This window comes from Notamacropus eugenii, chromosome 2 (genome assembly GCF_028372415.1).
Source record: "Notamacropus eugenii isolate mMacEug1 chromosome 2, mMacEug1.pri_v2, whole genome shotgun sequence".
In the NCBI taxonomy this organism is placed as follows: domain Eukaryota; kingdom Metazoa; phylum Chordata; class Mammalia; order Diprotodontia; family Macropodidae; genus Notamacropus; species Notamacropus eugenii.
In genome coordinates, this window is record NC_092873.1 from 240,605,486 (window position 1) to 240,621,575 (window position 16,090).

General features: G+C 39.4%; 1 protein-coding gene across 1 annotated transcript in view; it reads left to right on the forward strand.

The window, feature by feature from the left end:
- Positions 1-5,893: 5,893 nt before the first annotated feature.
- The window catches only part of UST (uronyl 2-sulfotransferase), a 400,010-nt gene continuing 389,813 nt past the window's right edge, over positions 5,894-16,090 (forward strand). Inside the window, exon 1 of the mRNA XM_072643672.1 lies at positions 5,894-6,134. Coding sequence (XP_072499773.1) covers positions 5,894-6,134 — 241 coding nt within the window. The remainder of the gene's footprint in view (positions 6,135-16,090) is intronic.

The window sequence follows — 16,090 nt, forward strand, 5'->3', positions numbered from 1 at the left end:
CTTCAAAATGGCCTTAATTCTGAACACGAAGCATGCATACTTTACACTACACCATCCAAAAAAAGGGGTTCCAGTGGAAAAAGTTGAAGAAGTCCTGGACTAGATGACCTAAAATAATTTCTAGCTCTAAAAAACATAAACAAACAAATAAACCAAAAAAATCTCCAGAACTGTGGTACTTATCTAGCTGTTCATAATGGCTTTTGATGAAATACACAGAGTCATGAGGAAAGCTGTTTATTTAGGGGAAAACTACAGGAAAGGTTTAATTGATATAAGTTGGGGAAAGAATAAACTTTGACACTCTTTACCTACTGCTGGATATGATGAAAATAACATTCAACATTTTCTACTTCACAAAGTACTTCCACATGTTATCCTATAGAATGATTGCAACAGCTGTGTGAAATAGGTACTTCAACTTTCAGTATCCCTGTTTTATAGTTGAAGAAACTGAAGATGAGGTCACATGGCTAATAAGTGACTGGGCCTGGCTAGAAGTCTGATGGTTTTTATTCCAGTTTTGTCTCTACTAAGCTTCCCAGCCATGGAAAATAGCCGTACCCATACCACAGCTCTTGAAAATCTGGTGTTGAAATAAAATCTGAGAAAAGAAAATATTTAAAATTGAATATTGCATTGAATAATCTATTTCTTTATCCTATTTACCAAGTTATTCCTGATCTTCTAAGCGGCTAATTTGGAATAGTGTCCTAATACGTTCCATATATTTTATAACATGTAATGCACAGAAGGTGCCCCATTAGTTGAGATTATAAATAAAAGTCTTAAAATCACATCCTCAAGTAATTTTTCACTGTCTAGCTCCAAGACCTATCTCAATTCTTCTTCCCTTAAGTCCTTGTCAGTTAAAAATTGTTAAGCTAGTGCGTTCATCATTCTAAATATCATTGCTTTGTATTATGACCTAGGACACATGTTGAAACCGATGTAACACCCGCATTCTTCCTTCTCTAACTCTCCTAGCAACTAATGATGCCATTAGTCTCTGATGGGTATGCCACACACCTCCTCCATCTGCTGACAGAAAAATTGTCCAGGCTTTGCAAGGCACTTTTGAAGGGTAACAAAGAGCTGTAGGAGTAAACAATCATCACATCCCAGAGCATAATCAGAGCAGCCTCTATACCATTAATAGTAAGTCATAACTTACCATAGAAAATAGGCTCTGGATTTTGAGGCTTTTCAGCAGAAATTGGAGGGAAAAGTTGGGGCATGCACATGTAACTTCTCTCTTACCCCACTTCCTACTTCTTATTCCTTCCTTCCTCACCAATCCAGATTTAGTTTTGGTTAGTTTGTCTGTGTCTGTCTCATAAGGGAAGAAAAATTTATGTGGTTTGGGATGATGTAAAATTCCCTGAAAGGTCTAGGACAATGTAAAATCATGAGTCATACTTATAGATGGAAAAGAAGGGGGTAAAATCCACAAAAATAACTATTAAGTAGAGAAGTAACATGAGGCAAACTACTATTGAACAAGGTGCTTCTGCTTCAAAAGAATCTTTCTGATCATGTTTCTTATAGACCTCTCACAGCTCTTTCAACTACCTAGAATAATCCATACCTTCACTAGACTGCCTTTCATGAATCTTAATCTGGCCCCCTGGACTGACCATCTCTGTGAAAATTTTTTACTTTGGTGTAGGATCCTCCTTCCACTTTTAGATCATAGCTTAGACCACCTTCATTTTCTCAGGTATATCCCCCCATAGACTCAGAGGATTTCAGACCTGGAAAGAATCTCAGAGATAATCTTACACAATCCATACCCAATATGTGAATGTTATCCAAAATATCTCCCATTTAGTGGTCATCCAGTCACAATTTTTATAGACTTACAGTAAGGGGAAACTAGCGAACTTTCCCTGTACTTTTGAACAGCTCTAATTGCTAGAAGCCCATAAACTTGGATGGCAAAAAAATGCAATTTTATTTTTACTCACTTGTAATTGAAATTGGACACTTCCTTCAGTTATTTAAAAACCATTAAGAAGAGGTCTGTGAGCTTCCCTGGGCCATTGCACTAAAAAGTTTAAGAATCTCTATTATAGATAGTGAAATCCTCTGGATGTTCTAATTCATGAATGATACTTTGCTGATCGAATCAAACACCATAAGATTACAGGGCCTCCATTGGGATTTAGATTTAAATCCTGCCTCTAAAATAAGCTGTGTGACACTAGGTAAATCATTTAATCTCTCTGAACATTTTGTTCATATGTGAAATGACTCTAATGACAACACCGACCTTAAAGGGTAGCTCTGAGAATCCAATGAGATATGTGTGTGTATCTATGTATATATTATACATATACACAGTTATTTGAAAACAATAATGTAGTATAAAAATACTTATCATTCAAAAGAAATTGGCCCCAAATCCACATTGGATTGGAAGACAATAAATGAACGAATGGAAAAAGTGTGCGCTGGGAGACTTCAGCAAAAGTTGAAAGTTTACTGAGGCTAAAAGATTGAGACTTTGGAAAGGTAATGCAAAGTAGACATTCTCCAGCCTAGAAACATGAAGAGGACCACAAGACAATGAATATGTATCCAGAGCATAGACTATATTCACGAAGTAATCCCTAGCCTCTCATCTACCATAACATTCCCAAATACTATGATGGGGGGGGGGGAGGGAGCAGGAGAAGACTACTTACCCTAAGGAAATAAAGAGTGGTTTATGGAGAAAGGAGTCTTTTGAGCTAGGAAGAATTTTTCAAAAGAAGAGGCAAGTCTCCTCCAATCTCTTGCTAAAGGTAACAAACTACATCAGGACTCAAATGAAAGGAAAGAAGCTTCAGCAGATCCTATGTTAAAGGTCATTTCCCTGGCTAAAAATGCTTTGTAGCACTTAAACTAAAAACAGCATCAATGACATTCCAGCTGGAAAGAGTACAGTACCCCTTAGCCCAGCCAGTGGTTTGAAGATGATTGTCCAGAAGACCAGCAGATCAATGTATCAGCACAGAGCCAAGCCATCTGCTTTGGTCACTCAAGTAGTATCTACCCAAAGGCTGAGTTGCCTACCCAGCTTGGTCTAGCAGCCTTGGAGCTTTGGTCAGGAGCCAATACAGCCACTGAGTGAGCTAAGTAGCCCTGTTCAGTAGCAGATTGGCTCATTTTGTAAAAACATGCCCTAGGAGGAACTAGGTCAGATGAATGGTTACCAGTCCAGCAGAGACACTGTGCCCTGTGAATCCACTTTTACCGAATAGCAGTGACTTGTAGCAAACATTGTGAGGACCCTCTAACAAGAGATAGGACATCAAGGTCCTACAGTTTAGGAATTATAAATTGCCTTGGCATTGTGGGTCCTCTATACATATGCTTCATTACCATTGTACTTTGGATTCCTGCCCACTTAGACATGCTTTTGAAACCTGTGGGAATTCCCACAAATATTTGTGGGAAAACATGAGCTTGGTGCTGGAGGAAACGATTTCTAATTACTATTCTTACTACGCCATTTGATTATAAGACTTTGCTACAGAACTGAATTTATCAGCTGATTGCTAAGGGGAGGCACACTGGTGGGGTTCCATGAGCTAGCATTTAGGACGATAACTGCCAAAAAAGGATTACCATTAGAATCCTGAGATACCACCCCTCTAGCGGCCAAATTGTCCAGTGGTTGTATGAGTTGGGCAAGGGAAGTCTGAGCGAGTATTACAGGATCATTTCCCTTTGTTGAAACTTTAAGATGTACTTGGATGACTAGACCATCAAGTTAGAATATCAGTAAAGAAGTATGGTATAGGCACTACAGGTGGACAGTGAATTGAGCTCAGAGAAAAATAGGAAGAAGAGAACAATTTGAATTGTGTTTGAGAAATCACACAATGCTTTTACTGATCCCAAGTTTCTCTTTAGCACAACAGTTCATCTTTCTGACATAAATGTCCAGTGGTGCTGTATAGTTATGAATCTTGGAAGACTGCAATATTTAAAAAATCAGTTTCAGGTGACCCATAGAACAATGAAAAGATGTATTGTGGATATGACTCAGTTGTAACATTTTCAGTGATGACTACATGCAAAAAGTGGCATAACTGTCATGTTTCCTGAATGACATGTGTTGATTTACTTCCCTATGGCCCCATAAATCATGACTGTAACTTTCTGAGCCAGAGTGTCCCTCCCTGGTTACTGCTCCTGACTCCCAAGTCAATTGTTTTTTCCATCAAACATGCTACCTCCCTAGGGAATGTATGAAATCATTAGCTATATCTCTGCTACAATGAGCAAAGTAGATTGGAAAACCGATTGAAAGGGAGGCTGAAAGCAGAAGTTTCTATTTGTATATTGTGTGAGCTAAAGAAGTACCTGTCAATTGATGACCATATAGCTTGCCTTCTTATATTCCAAATCACAAATCAAAAGGACTCACTTGAACTGGCGATAATCTGAAAATGGTCTCTTCATGAATGACTCCCTAATTTGGATGAGTCTAGGTCTGCAGGATTTCTTTCTTTCCAATAACTCTTACTTAAGTGGTCTATCTTGAATGTACTTTCGGATGTAGCAGTTCCCTTTGTTTTCCTCGCTGTTGTCTTTCCCTACTCCTAAGGAGAAAGGAGGAGGTGAATGGAGAAATAGGGGTGCATATTTTGACGGCTGGGGTTGAATGGACTTTTCCCCTTTTGCTTCTGCATGCTAAAGCAAGGTACTTCCCTTTCCCACGTGTCCTTACACAGTGGATAAGTTATACGAAGACCGAAAAGAGAGAGGGGGATATGTAGGATGCAAGGAAAATAAGAACAGCATATTCTCTCCTCCAATTCCTTTCTTTTCCTCCTTCATCTCCCTTTCTTCCTGGAATTTCCAGCGAGACCTCATGACCTCTATTCTCTACAGGATGCTGTTTAGCTACAGCCAAGAATCCTTGACCATCTTTTTTCTTCTCTCCATCCCAGTAACGAAGTCTCCTTCCGTCTCTGGGCTCCTTTCTTCAACCTTTTAGGCAACTCGCAGGCGATAGGCAAGAGAATGAACTTCTTGGGTTTGAAAAACATCCTTTTTTCTCTTTGAAGTTGCGGCCCTTACTCCCCAAGACGGTTTATGAGAGGGAAGTCGGCAGAGCCCCCAAGAGGTCGCTGGTGGCGCAGTAACCAAGATCAGAGTGAAGAGGAGGGGGAAAGGAAGGGGGTAGGTGGGGGTGGGGGTGGGGGACTAACAACAACAACAGAACCCAAACCCCAGAAACTTTCTTCCTACTTGGAAAAACGACATCCCCACCTCCCCTGCTCCGAGGCAGTAATGTGACACCGAAACGAAGCCCAGAGACACCAGCTGAGAGAGGAGAGAGGGCGAGGAGGGAGAGGAGGGGAGCTGGAGGAGGAGGAGGAAAACCCCTGTCAAGGAGGTGGAGCGAGGGGGACGGTGTCCGCCTCCTGTTCTTTCCTGCCGTTCTTCCGAGGAGCCTGAACGGGGACAAAACACGCTGAACTCGACACAAAGCAGGGGGGCACACGCTGGCGCTGGAGGCGAGCCCCGGGGGCTGGGGCTGGGGCTAGGAGCCGTCGGGCCAGGGAGCCGAGCGGCCGGGCCAGGGAAGCCGGTCTGGAACTCCGCGCCCAGGACGGAGCGGAGGAGCCTCGGAAGGAAGGCAGCGGCGCCCCCGACACCCTTGGCAGGGAAGGCGGCGGAGGCGGCGGCGGCGATGGAGAGGAAAGTGTCCTGAGCAGCACCAGCAAACTTCAGCGGTGCCCTAGCTTCCCTGGCCTCTCTCCTTCCGCGCTCCCCTCCGCGCGCGCCTCGTCGTCTTTCCCCATGTGCAGCCTCCCTGCCCAAGCTCTCCTCTTCGCAGGCGGATGGGTGACCCTTTCCTGGCAGGGGCAGGCTGTTTGAGGCGGCGGAGCTGGCGATGAAGCAGCAGCAGCACCACAGCAGCGCCGACCCCTGGACCCATGTGGCCCCCCTGGGGGGAGCCCCTCCGGGGCCAGGCAGCTGGAAACGCCCCGGCTCCATGCTGCCTTTCCTGCGCTTCTCCCTCCGGGATTACGGTTTCTGCATGGCCACCCTTTTCGTCTTCTGCCTGGGATCCCTCTTCTATCAGCTCAACGGGGGACCCCCTCGCTTCCTGCTCGACCTGCGGCAGTACTTGGGTAAGGAGGGGAAGAGGGGGCGCTGGATAGAGAAAGTTAGAAAGGGGAAGGGGATTGTGAATGGGGTGCAACAGGGATGACTCCGCGCTTCGCCTAACTCTTACACCCCTCCCCCTAAAGCTCGCCAGGTGTGAAAGCCAAAGAGCATCAGTATGCCATAGCAACCGACCGTGGGACTTCCTCTTTTGCAGCTGTCGGCACTGAGGGTGAGAAGGGTGGCGGTGGTTTTGATTGACTCTGCCGGGTAAGCGGGAGGGAATAGTGAACAGTGAACCCTTCCCCACCCACAAATTGGAGCGCAGGCAGTGTGTTCGTGGCCAGGTTGTGCAGAAGGAGGAGGAGGGTGGATTTCGCCTTCACATTGAGTCTAGAGTGCGTGCGTGTGTGTGTGTTTGTGTGTTTCCAGTCCACTTTCCACAGTCTAGTTTGCGCGTTCTCCGCATTTCAGCCTCGCTGCCTACCCTCCCTCCCCACCCCGCCCTTAGCTACCCCGGAGCCGGGCTGTGTGAATGCAAGTTTACATGTTGGATTCCAGTCCTTGCTCAGCTGTGGTTGCAATTTACCGCCGCCGGGTCTTGTTCTTGCACGGTCTGGACATCCTTCTCCTTCCCATCAGCTAATATGACAGACTAAAACTGGAAACTCCTGGGGGTGCATTTTTATTTTACTTCATTTTCTTATTTTTAAGGCTTCCAGAGGCCATAGCTCCCGGCCAATAGAGCGTGTGTCTGTCTCGTCAGTTGCACCTTTGACTTTGTTTTGTCTTGAATCCTTTTCACTGTCACAAGACAGAATCTTTTGGTTGTTTTAAGAGATGCCTTGGTTCGTGAGGGAAAAGGTTTCTGAAAAAGGAAAAGAGCCTTTTTTTTAATAATGTGTTTGCCCTCCCACAGGCTCAGCTTTCCACTCTGCGCCTTTGCCCAGTCCTGCCTTCTCTTGTCAGTTTCTCGGAGACAGTTCAGTGCTCCATTGGAGCTCAATGCTTCCTCTAGGCTGGTGCAAGGGAGGATATGTGAGTCTCCAGCAAAGTATGTGGCCAGAGGAGGTCGGGCTGAGAGGAGGAGGAAGCTATGAGAGCTCTACCTTCTTGTAAACTCGGGAGAATGATAAATCCGAGCAAAGTAAGACATTCAGTATCACGACTGATGGTCGGGGCAGACATAAAGGGAAAGCCTACGCAAAAATCTGACCTGAAATAAATAAGCAAAAATGTCCTAGCTGACTTAACTTCCTTGGTTACCCTCTACTCCCTGTTTCTACTTCCTTCTACATTCATTCTGAGTAAAAGCCACAAATGAGCAGAGTACTAGCTGGGAGGGGAGGAGGGGAAACAAAATAGTCAGCAGGATATTAGGTACATCGTTTCACTAACCCTTGTAGCCCTTTACTAAATGTAATGAAAGACTAATGTTGAGTGTCTTGCTTATGAAAATTCATGTTGTAAAAAAAATTGCTTTTCTTTCTGTAAGAACATCGTGATAATGAGGTGCCTTTAAAATGTTTAGGGCAGGTTAAATGACAACTGTGCAACTGGGATTCCTTAATACATTCTTGATTAGCAACCTCATAAAAGTATGGAGGAACTAGGAGTGTTACCTCTGGCCAGAGGTAAATCTCAGTTAATTCTGAGTTTTAAGCCATACTTCTATTTTTGAAAAGCTTTGGGGACTCCTGTTGGTTCCTATAAAGTCATAGTCTCATCAACAGTCAAAGCTAAGCTTGCTAAAATGCTGAAGTGCTCATGAGCCTTAAAGATATTTCTTCCCAAGGATTTGGTAAAAGATGTCTAAAGATGGAAATTTAAAGAAAAATAAGGCTCTATTAAAAAGAATGTGGGGTGAAGAAAGAGCACTGGATTGTGAATCAAGGGACTCATTCCAGTCTTGTCTCTGTCATTATGAACTAGTTATGTAGCATAGCCAAATTGTTTAACTTCTCTGAGTCTCAGTACCCTCACCTGTTAAATGAAGAGTTGGCACCAGATAACCTCTAGTAGGGACTCTTTCAGGCCCCAGATTTCATTATTTTGACTCAAGATCAAGAACCATTGCAACTGCAAAGATCATTTTATAGCAAAAAGAATATGTATCTATGAGCATAAAACAAAGTTAGCATATGACATGAAATGTTGATAGCTGTTATTTTATAGCAACAATATCTTTTTAAGTTTTATTTTTAGTTTATGGAATAAAACAAGCATTTCCATAACAAAGATGATTGTACATGAAATTGCAAATCTACTATGCACGACTTGCTATTCCATTCAAATATACAAGATTATCATGCAAATTTTTTTTGACAATATCTTTCAATATGTGATTGAAGGAATTAGATCTGAAACTGGGATGGTTAGTAGGAACTAGTTAGTTGGGAGTAGTTGGGCAAAGTGAATTGGCAGCAGTATCATTCACCTGAAGGGCTAGGAGTCCTGAAAGGTTGACCATAGTACAGATTGGTATTGTAATTTACTAACTTTTAATTGAGTTTCTAATTTAGATGGGCTTGGAAGTTAAAAAAACTGATACTGACAGGACCACAAACAATGTATCTTAAACCAATTTGCTCAGCATTATTGTAAATATGAATCAACATACAATAAAATGATTGTAGGGAAACATGGACTTGTGGTCCAAAAATATATCCTTAATAATATAAGGCTCAAAATGATTATAGGATGACCTTTTAAGCCATGGCTCCTTCATTCTATCATTTCAGAGAATGTTATTTTTTTTTTGTTCCATTAAACCAAAATTTGTGGTTGGCAAATATTGTCTCATTTTCTCCAGTTGGACGATTACAATACCTTTATTATAAGTTGAGGGTGCAATTTATTTTCTCCCATGAAATGATGTTTCCAGGGTATCTATTAATAATACCCTATGGTATTATAGTAAGATTATTATTAATGTTATTATTACTTATAATAATGCTTTTTATTAATGCTAGTTGTCTTTGTGTTTCATTCATTTCTAAGTATATTATTCATCTTTCCTTAACCAGCAAGACTTCCCTTGCAATGAATATTTTAAAAAGGAGGAAGATCAGCAGTCAACCCACACACAGACCATATCTGACACTATATTCAATGTTTTAAACTCAGAGCCCTCCAGCTCTGCACTAAAGGGGGAATGGTGCATAGTATACAGTTGTCTTTAGGGCCAAACTTGGTCATCTAATAATGTTTCTAATAGTGAATATTGATGGAACTCTAATTCTCTGCTACACCCAGCCACCTTTCTTCATCTTTGAGATGTCTCCCTCTATTTACTAAAATTATCCGAATCCCTTGACAATTTTTCTTTGGCAATTTCTCATCAGAGAGGGAAAAAAAAACATACTTTAAGGAAGATTTCGTGCATATTCGTTAAAACACAAAAAAGGAAGGAAAGAAAGGAAGAGGGGGAACTAATTGGTAAGATTGTGCTCAAATTTATATCTGTGATCGTGGGCAAATTGTCTACTCTCTCTGACCTTTGTTTTAATTTGTAAAATAGGAATAGTAATGCCCTATGTCCGAGGGTTTCTGAAGAAATAAATGGAATAATAGAGTGAAGGTACAGGTGAACTATATAAAGAAATAGGTAAAGATCATATTAGATAATGTGTATACCTTTTCTTTGAATAGAAGTATATTATTTTTATTATTATTTCAAGCATCAAATTTGAGACTTCAGAAAGTTTGGTCCAAGGGAAGAAGGATTGGGTTCCTCTTCATTGCAGGTGCCCCACAGTTTAGAAAATGCATTGAAAAAGGTACAAGCCACTAGGTGATGGAGGAGTATAAAGGGAGAGGGAGAAAACTAAGTATTAAGAAGTTTCTTTCCCTTTACCCCAACCAGGCAAAGTATGTTTTTTTAAATATATTTTTCTTGAAGAAGTTTCTGTTGGCAGCATTTGCTGTTTCAAAGTAGAAAAGAGCTTGGGGAGAGCATACAGAGAACGTTCTTTTTTGACACTTTCCCAAATAGGAGAGGGAAGGCACATATATGAAGTATATGGTAAATGTAGCACATAGAAAGGATTTAAACACATTGATAATCAACCACAAATGATGTTTCCTTCAGAATTAAGTTTATGATGTGGCAGTCTATTTGCTGCTAGCTTAATTATACATGAGCTTCAAAAATGTAAAAATCTTTGTGTAAGGTTCATTATATTGAAATAAATATAGATAGCCAGATGGCTTACTACTGATTTTTACATGGTTTAACTATCATTATGCTTTAGATGCCTAATTTGTCTTTCTGTAAATTAAATTTATTTTTCTGAATGGAGCTGATGTGTCAAAATTACATATTTTCTTTTTTAATTCTTTAATATGAACTATTTAAAACTGAAAGCTTACCATTAAGCTCACAACATTACCATATGTCTGTTCATATAAAAAACCTGACTTAATTATTATTGTGTCAGTGACAATGTTGAGTCAAACAAATTATATTTTTAAAGAACACATCTTAAATGGTATTAACTTGGCAAGATTGGAATACCCTAGTTTTATTTAATTTGAAGAAAAATGCACAAATATAGACTCCAACCTTTGTTAGAAAACATTTTGTCCTTATCTCCAAATCCAGGTTCTTAGATCATGGACCTTTAGAATTGTGAACAACCTTCACTATTATCCCAATACACATTTAGGTCACCATCTTACAACTGAGGAAACAGGGAGCCAGAAAGTAGGCATAATGTTTTGAAGGCCACAGAGCTAATCTCCAGTTTTCTTTTCACTACACCCACCTTGTTTTTAATGGAGTGCTTTGGAGACAAAAGAGTAATCTAAGTAATAAAGGGCATAAAGAGCTGAAATTATGAAAAGGAATTTTTTGTGATAAAAAGAAAATTCTTCATGTTTTAAATATGGTGGCCTTGGAAACAGATACAGTGGTATTACATTCAGGCAAGGTCAAAGAGTAAAATGCAACTGTAGGGAGCTTTCAACAAGAAAACAAATACTAGTTTGAAAGGTGAAAAACACTGGACTTGAAAAAATATTTGTAATATTCATTGGTTGGAGTATAAGGTTCTCTTTGTAAGGCTATCTTTAAAATGTGTTGATATATTTAATTGACAATTAAATACAATTGAGCTACAGTTAAATTCATAAATTAATATAACTGTATTAATACATTTAATTTCAGGTTAATCATCTGGGTACTACTCCTCTTCTTGGGGCTCAGTCTTTGCCATCAGTTCAGATTTAGAACACTGGAGAGTTTGTTTCTGAGATGATAAAAATGGAAACAAGATTTTTTGTGTCCTAAAAGAAACAGTATCTTTTGTTTTTCCTGTAGAAACTGAATTATTAGCAACAGTAGCTTGCCCTCCAGCTGTGTACATGTCAATGATGTATAATTGAAAAAGAAACACTGGTGTGGAGGAATGAGAGATATGATCAATGAGTTTATAGTAGGGGAAATCTCTTAGATAGATTTCTTTGTAATTCTTGTTCTTCATTATATATCAGCATTGGCCATGAGCAGTTCTGTTTTACTTAGGCCTATTTTTCATTACACAAGCTCAACCCAAGAGCCAGTGATATCCAGTAAGCCTTAAGTATGTCAGAAATGAGAATAATATAGACTGAAAATCTTGTTAATATTATATCCATGAAAGACATAAGAATGCTGTAGAAATTCATGAAGTACCACAGAAGTGGTATTTTTTTTATTGACTTCCCTTGGAATCCTGGAAAAGGGAGCATCTTATTGCTCTAATTGTTTCATGTTTGTTCTCTCTAATTCCCCAGTCAGGTACTCTTTATGTAACTTCTTTTATTCTTCTTTGACCCTCAATCTCTCGCCCCCTTTTTCTCCTCTCCTGTGTAGTAAGTCATCAACATGAATTTTAAAATAACAACTAATTGATGGGAGGGATTTCTTCAAAAGAATGTCCTTGTCTTATTTTTGAATCTTAGTTTACTTGGCATGTTTAAAAAACAAATTGTTGGATCTGTCCGTTAAGGTCAGACGCGATATTTTATGATTTGTTTCTCTTTTCCTTATTTCTTGTAAAATGGGAAGGGGTGATTAAAGTGTCTAAGTTGCAGAATTAATGTCTGCTTGCTAGGTGTGAGTACAACCAATTCTTAAAGGCAGGTGATAGGATCATAGAGCTAGAAGTCATTTGGTCATTTGGTCCAGGGCTCTCATATTATAAATGAGGACACTGGGATTAAATGACTTGACCAAAGTTACATAGCCAATAAGCATCAGAGTTAGGATTTGAACTAGAGTCCTCTGAATCAGGGGCTAGGTGGAGCAGTGCATAGAGTGCCAGGCCTGGAGTCAGAAAGACTCCTCTTCCTGATATTAAATCTCACCTCAGATACTCACTAGCTGTGTGATCCTGGGCAAGTCACTTAACCTTGTTTGCCTCAGTTTCCTCATTTGTAAAATGAGCTGTAGAAGGAAATGGCAAACTACTCCAGTATCTTTGCCAAGAAAACCCTAAATGGGATCACAGAAAGTAAGACTAAAAAAACCCGAACAACAAAAACTTTTGACTCTAAGGCTAATACTCTTTCAACTGTACCATTCTGCTTCCAAGCCATTGTTAATATGCAAATATAACACCTTCAGATTTACTAATTAGAATGGAGTAGATGAGCACAGTAAGAAAAAAATATGTAAGACCCTTTATGAAGGCTATCATTGAGAACACAGAGAAACAGATCTTGAGGGTTTTCATATAATTGAAATTCATGCATGATTCATTTGGAGTTTTTTGATCAAATAGACTATTTCTATAGATTTCACTTTGCAACATTATGTTCAGAAGAACTGGAACAATAAGTGATTGTTATCGTTACAATTACATGTTATTCAAAGAGCATATATTAATATGGTTCCTGACATGAATTGATTTTCAGAAGACTGAGTACTTGGGTACACACTGATACGGCAAACAGAGGCTCCATGGGAAGTAGAAAAATAAGTCAGGAGGATGCAAACTAGTTACATACAGCCTGATGTGCCCTCAGTTTGAGTTTCTTATCTATAAAATGAGGGAGTGGGACCAGATGACCTTGATGTTCCCATCTAACTATAAGTCTCTGATCTTGTGAATGATTTGTAGCATTTTATTCATCAAATGTAATATGTATTTAGATATATATTTGGTAAACTTACTCATTTCAAGAAAAACTATTGTTGTTGTTCAGTTGTGTCTGACTCTTTGTGACCCCATTTGTTTTTGCTTTTGGCAAAGATGCTGGAGTGCTTTGCCATTTCCTTCTTTAGCTTATGTTACAGACAAGTAAGTCTCTGAGGCCAGATTTGGACTCAGGGAGGTGAGTCTTCCTGACTCCAGGTCCAGTACTGTGCCACTGAGCTGCCTTCGAAAAAAATGGGAGGTTGAAATAAATGATGTCTAATATCCCTTTCAGCTCACATTTTCTAAGAGAATCCATCTATTTCCATAGCTATACCTCTTTCCTTTAATAATGACCAAAATCATTATCTTTTGTCATTTGCCTCAGTTCCCAGCAGTGCTTTGGACTTTCCACGTCTCATTTTGTCTTGTATCACAGCTTTTTGTGTCCACATTTTATTGACCTTATTAGATTGCAAACACCTCAAAGGCAAGGATATAATTTTTCCCCTATAGCACCTAATGCTGTGTCTGCTGATGATGGTTACTCAGTTACCATTTGTTGAATGAATTAATTTCCTGACACAATTTTTATCTGCCTTCCTGCCTTCCTGTGTGAAGAACTCATCAGCTGTATAAAGAAAGAAGGAAGTAAGAAACCACTCCATAGAGAATCAAGCAAGATTGTGCCATAACTGGTATAGCTTTGATTGACCTTACTCTCTTCCCCTCTAATCTGGACCACAGATTTTCCCCTTACATTGCATTGACCCATCCTCAGTGTCAAGCATCAATACATTCTGAGTTGATTCTTATATGCATTTATGTGAATCTATTTGCCTTGGTGCAAAGTTTAAAGGTTCACCACTTTGGGGGAGTTTAGACCTAAATTTCCATAGCCCTACATGTAATTTGCAATGCCAAAAACTCATTCTAAACCTTGAGTTCTTAATTTCCCATTTCCTATTTCCTGTCATTCCTCTTAACCCTGACCTTGAGAGTAACCAGTTTAGGATGGAGAAGAATAACAGTTTATTTCTCAGCCTTGTCTAGTGCCTCACTCAAGCAGTGATTTGTGTCAGATTAAATCACATTTCAAATGTGGCCTTAAGCTTCTTAGGAAAATGAGAGTGTAGCATTTAATGATTCCAAATGGGATACAGAATGACTAGATTTTTATCATAGGACACAGGAATGGCATGCCATTAAAATTAGGTCTTAATTCATCAGTATTTAAACTTGCTCTGAGAAAGTTACTGAACTAGTCTTATTTTCTGACTTTAAATAATCATAAATTTATTGGTTATTACCACCACTACTAGGTTGCTAGGTGATGGATTTGGCATCAGGGAGCCCTGAGTTAGAATCTTGCCTTTGACATTAACTAGACTATAAAAGTTATTAAATCTCTCTTTGCATTAGTTTCCTCATCTTTAAAATGGCAATAACAGCACCTGTCTCCCAGTGTTATTGTAGGGATAAAATGATATAATATATGCCAAGCATTTTCCAAACCTTAAACCACTCTAAAATTTTAGCTATCACTTTGAAGTAATTATAAGTTTATTTATGAAGTAATTATAAGTTTATTAACTCTTTTAAATGAATGCTTTATTCAGACTATGGCTAGAACATTGGGATAGATGTAAAAGGATGAAATTCACTAGAGATAGGTTTAAACATTTGCATCTGCATTTGAAAAAAAATTACTTCACAAGCACAGAATAGGAGAATCATAGAAAGTAGCTCGCTTTAAAGGGATCTTAAGTGGATTGTAAACCCAATATGAGTCACCAGTGATATGACAGCTTAATGGGCTACATTAAGAAACACAAAACTTTCAGGAATATGAAGGTCATGGCATAACAGATTTAGTGATGAGAGATATCTCTAAGGTCATCTAATATAATCCACTCATTTTACAATTGAGGAAACTGAGGAAAAGAAGGTTGTTGATTGCATGTATCTTTGTAGATAGGAAGTTGCAGAGGCAAAATCTGAATCCAAGTCCTCTGGTTCTGTGTCTCATACTCTTTCAAATTTTCTATTGCGTCTGCCTTGTTCAGACCACATCTGAAATTTTGTGTTTAGTTCTGATAAGTTGAAGAATGTCTAGAAGAATTCAACCAGGAGCACAAAGGGCTGGAATCTTCAGACACAGTCTATTAGGTGAAAGGCTAAAAAAGTGAATTGTGTCTGATTTAAATTATAGTAATATATTGGTTGAAAAAATTGAGGGTATTTAACCTAGAAAAAAGTCAGGGCAAGGGTATTTGATGACCATCATAAAGTATTTGAAGGACCATTATGTAGAAGGATTAGACTTACTCTGGCTTCTGAGAGCAGAACCAGTAGCAGTGTGAAAAAACCACAAAGAAGCACATTTTGAATTCATGTTGGGAAAAACTTCCTAATAAATAGAGCAGCTCCAAGAAGTAGTAGTTTTCCCCATTGGGCGGCCTAATGACCACTTGTGTGATGTAATAGTAAAGATTCCTTTTATGTATGGCCTAGATGGTTGCTGAGGCCTTTCAAATTCTGTGCTATGAATATTTAAAATTTAAATATATTGTTTCTGGGCACCGGTAATTAATTTTGTCATTATTAAGGTGATATCCATACTATAATTGTTTTTGGTTTTCAATCCTGAAGTGTATAAATGCTTTCCTTAGGGGTTTCAACCAGCAGATCAAAACTGAGTCCAAATAAGGAGTGCTCCTGTAAGATCATTAAGGGTTGAGGCTCACCACAATGGGCATATATCTGTATGTATAAGAAAGGCAGACTTCTGTTCTGGTGCCTAGCTTCATTTTTGTAATGCCAAAAAAGATCCAGGAAGCAAAGTCACCCTCAGCACCCCAGTC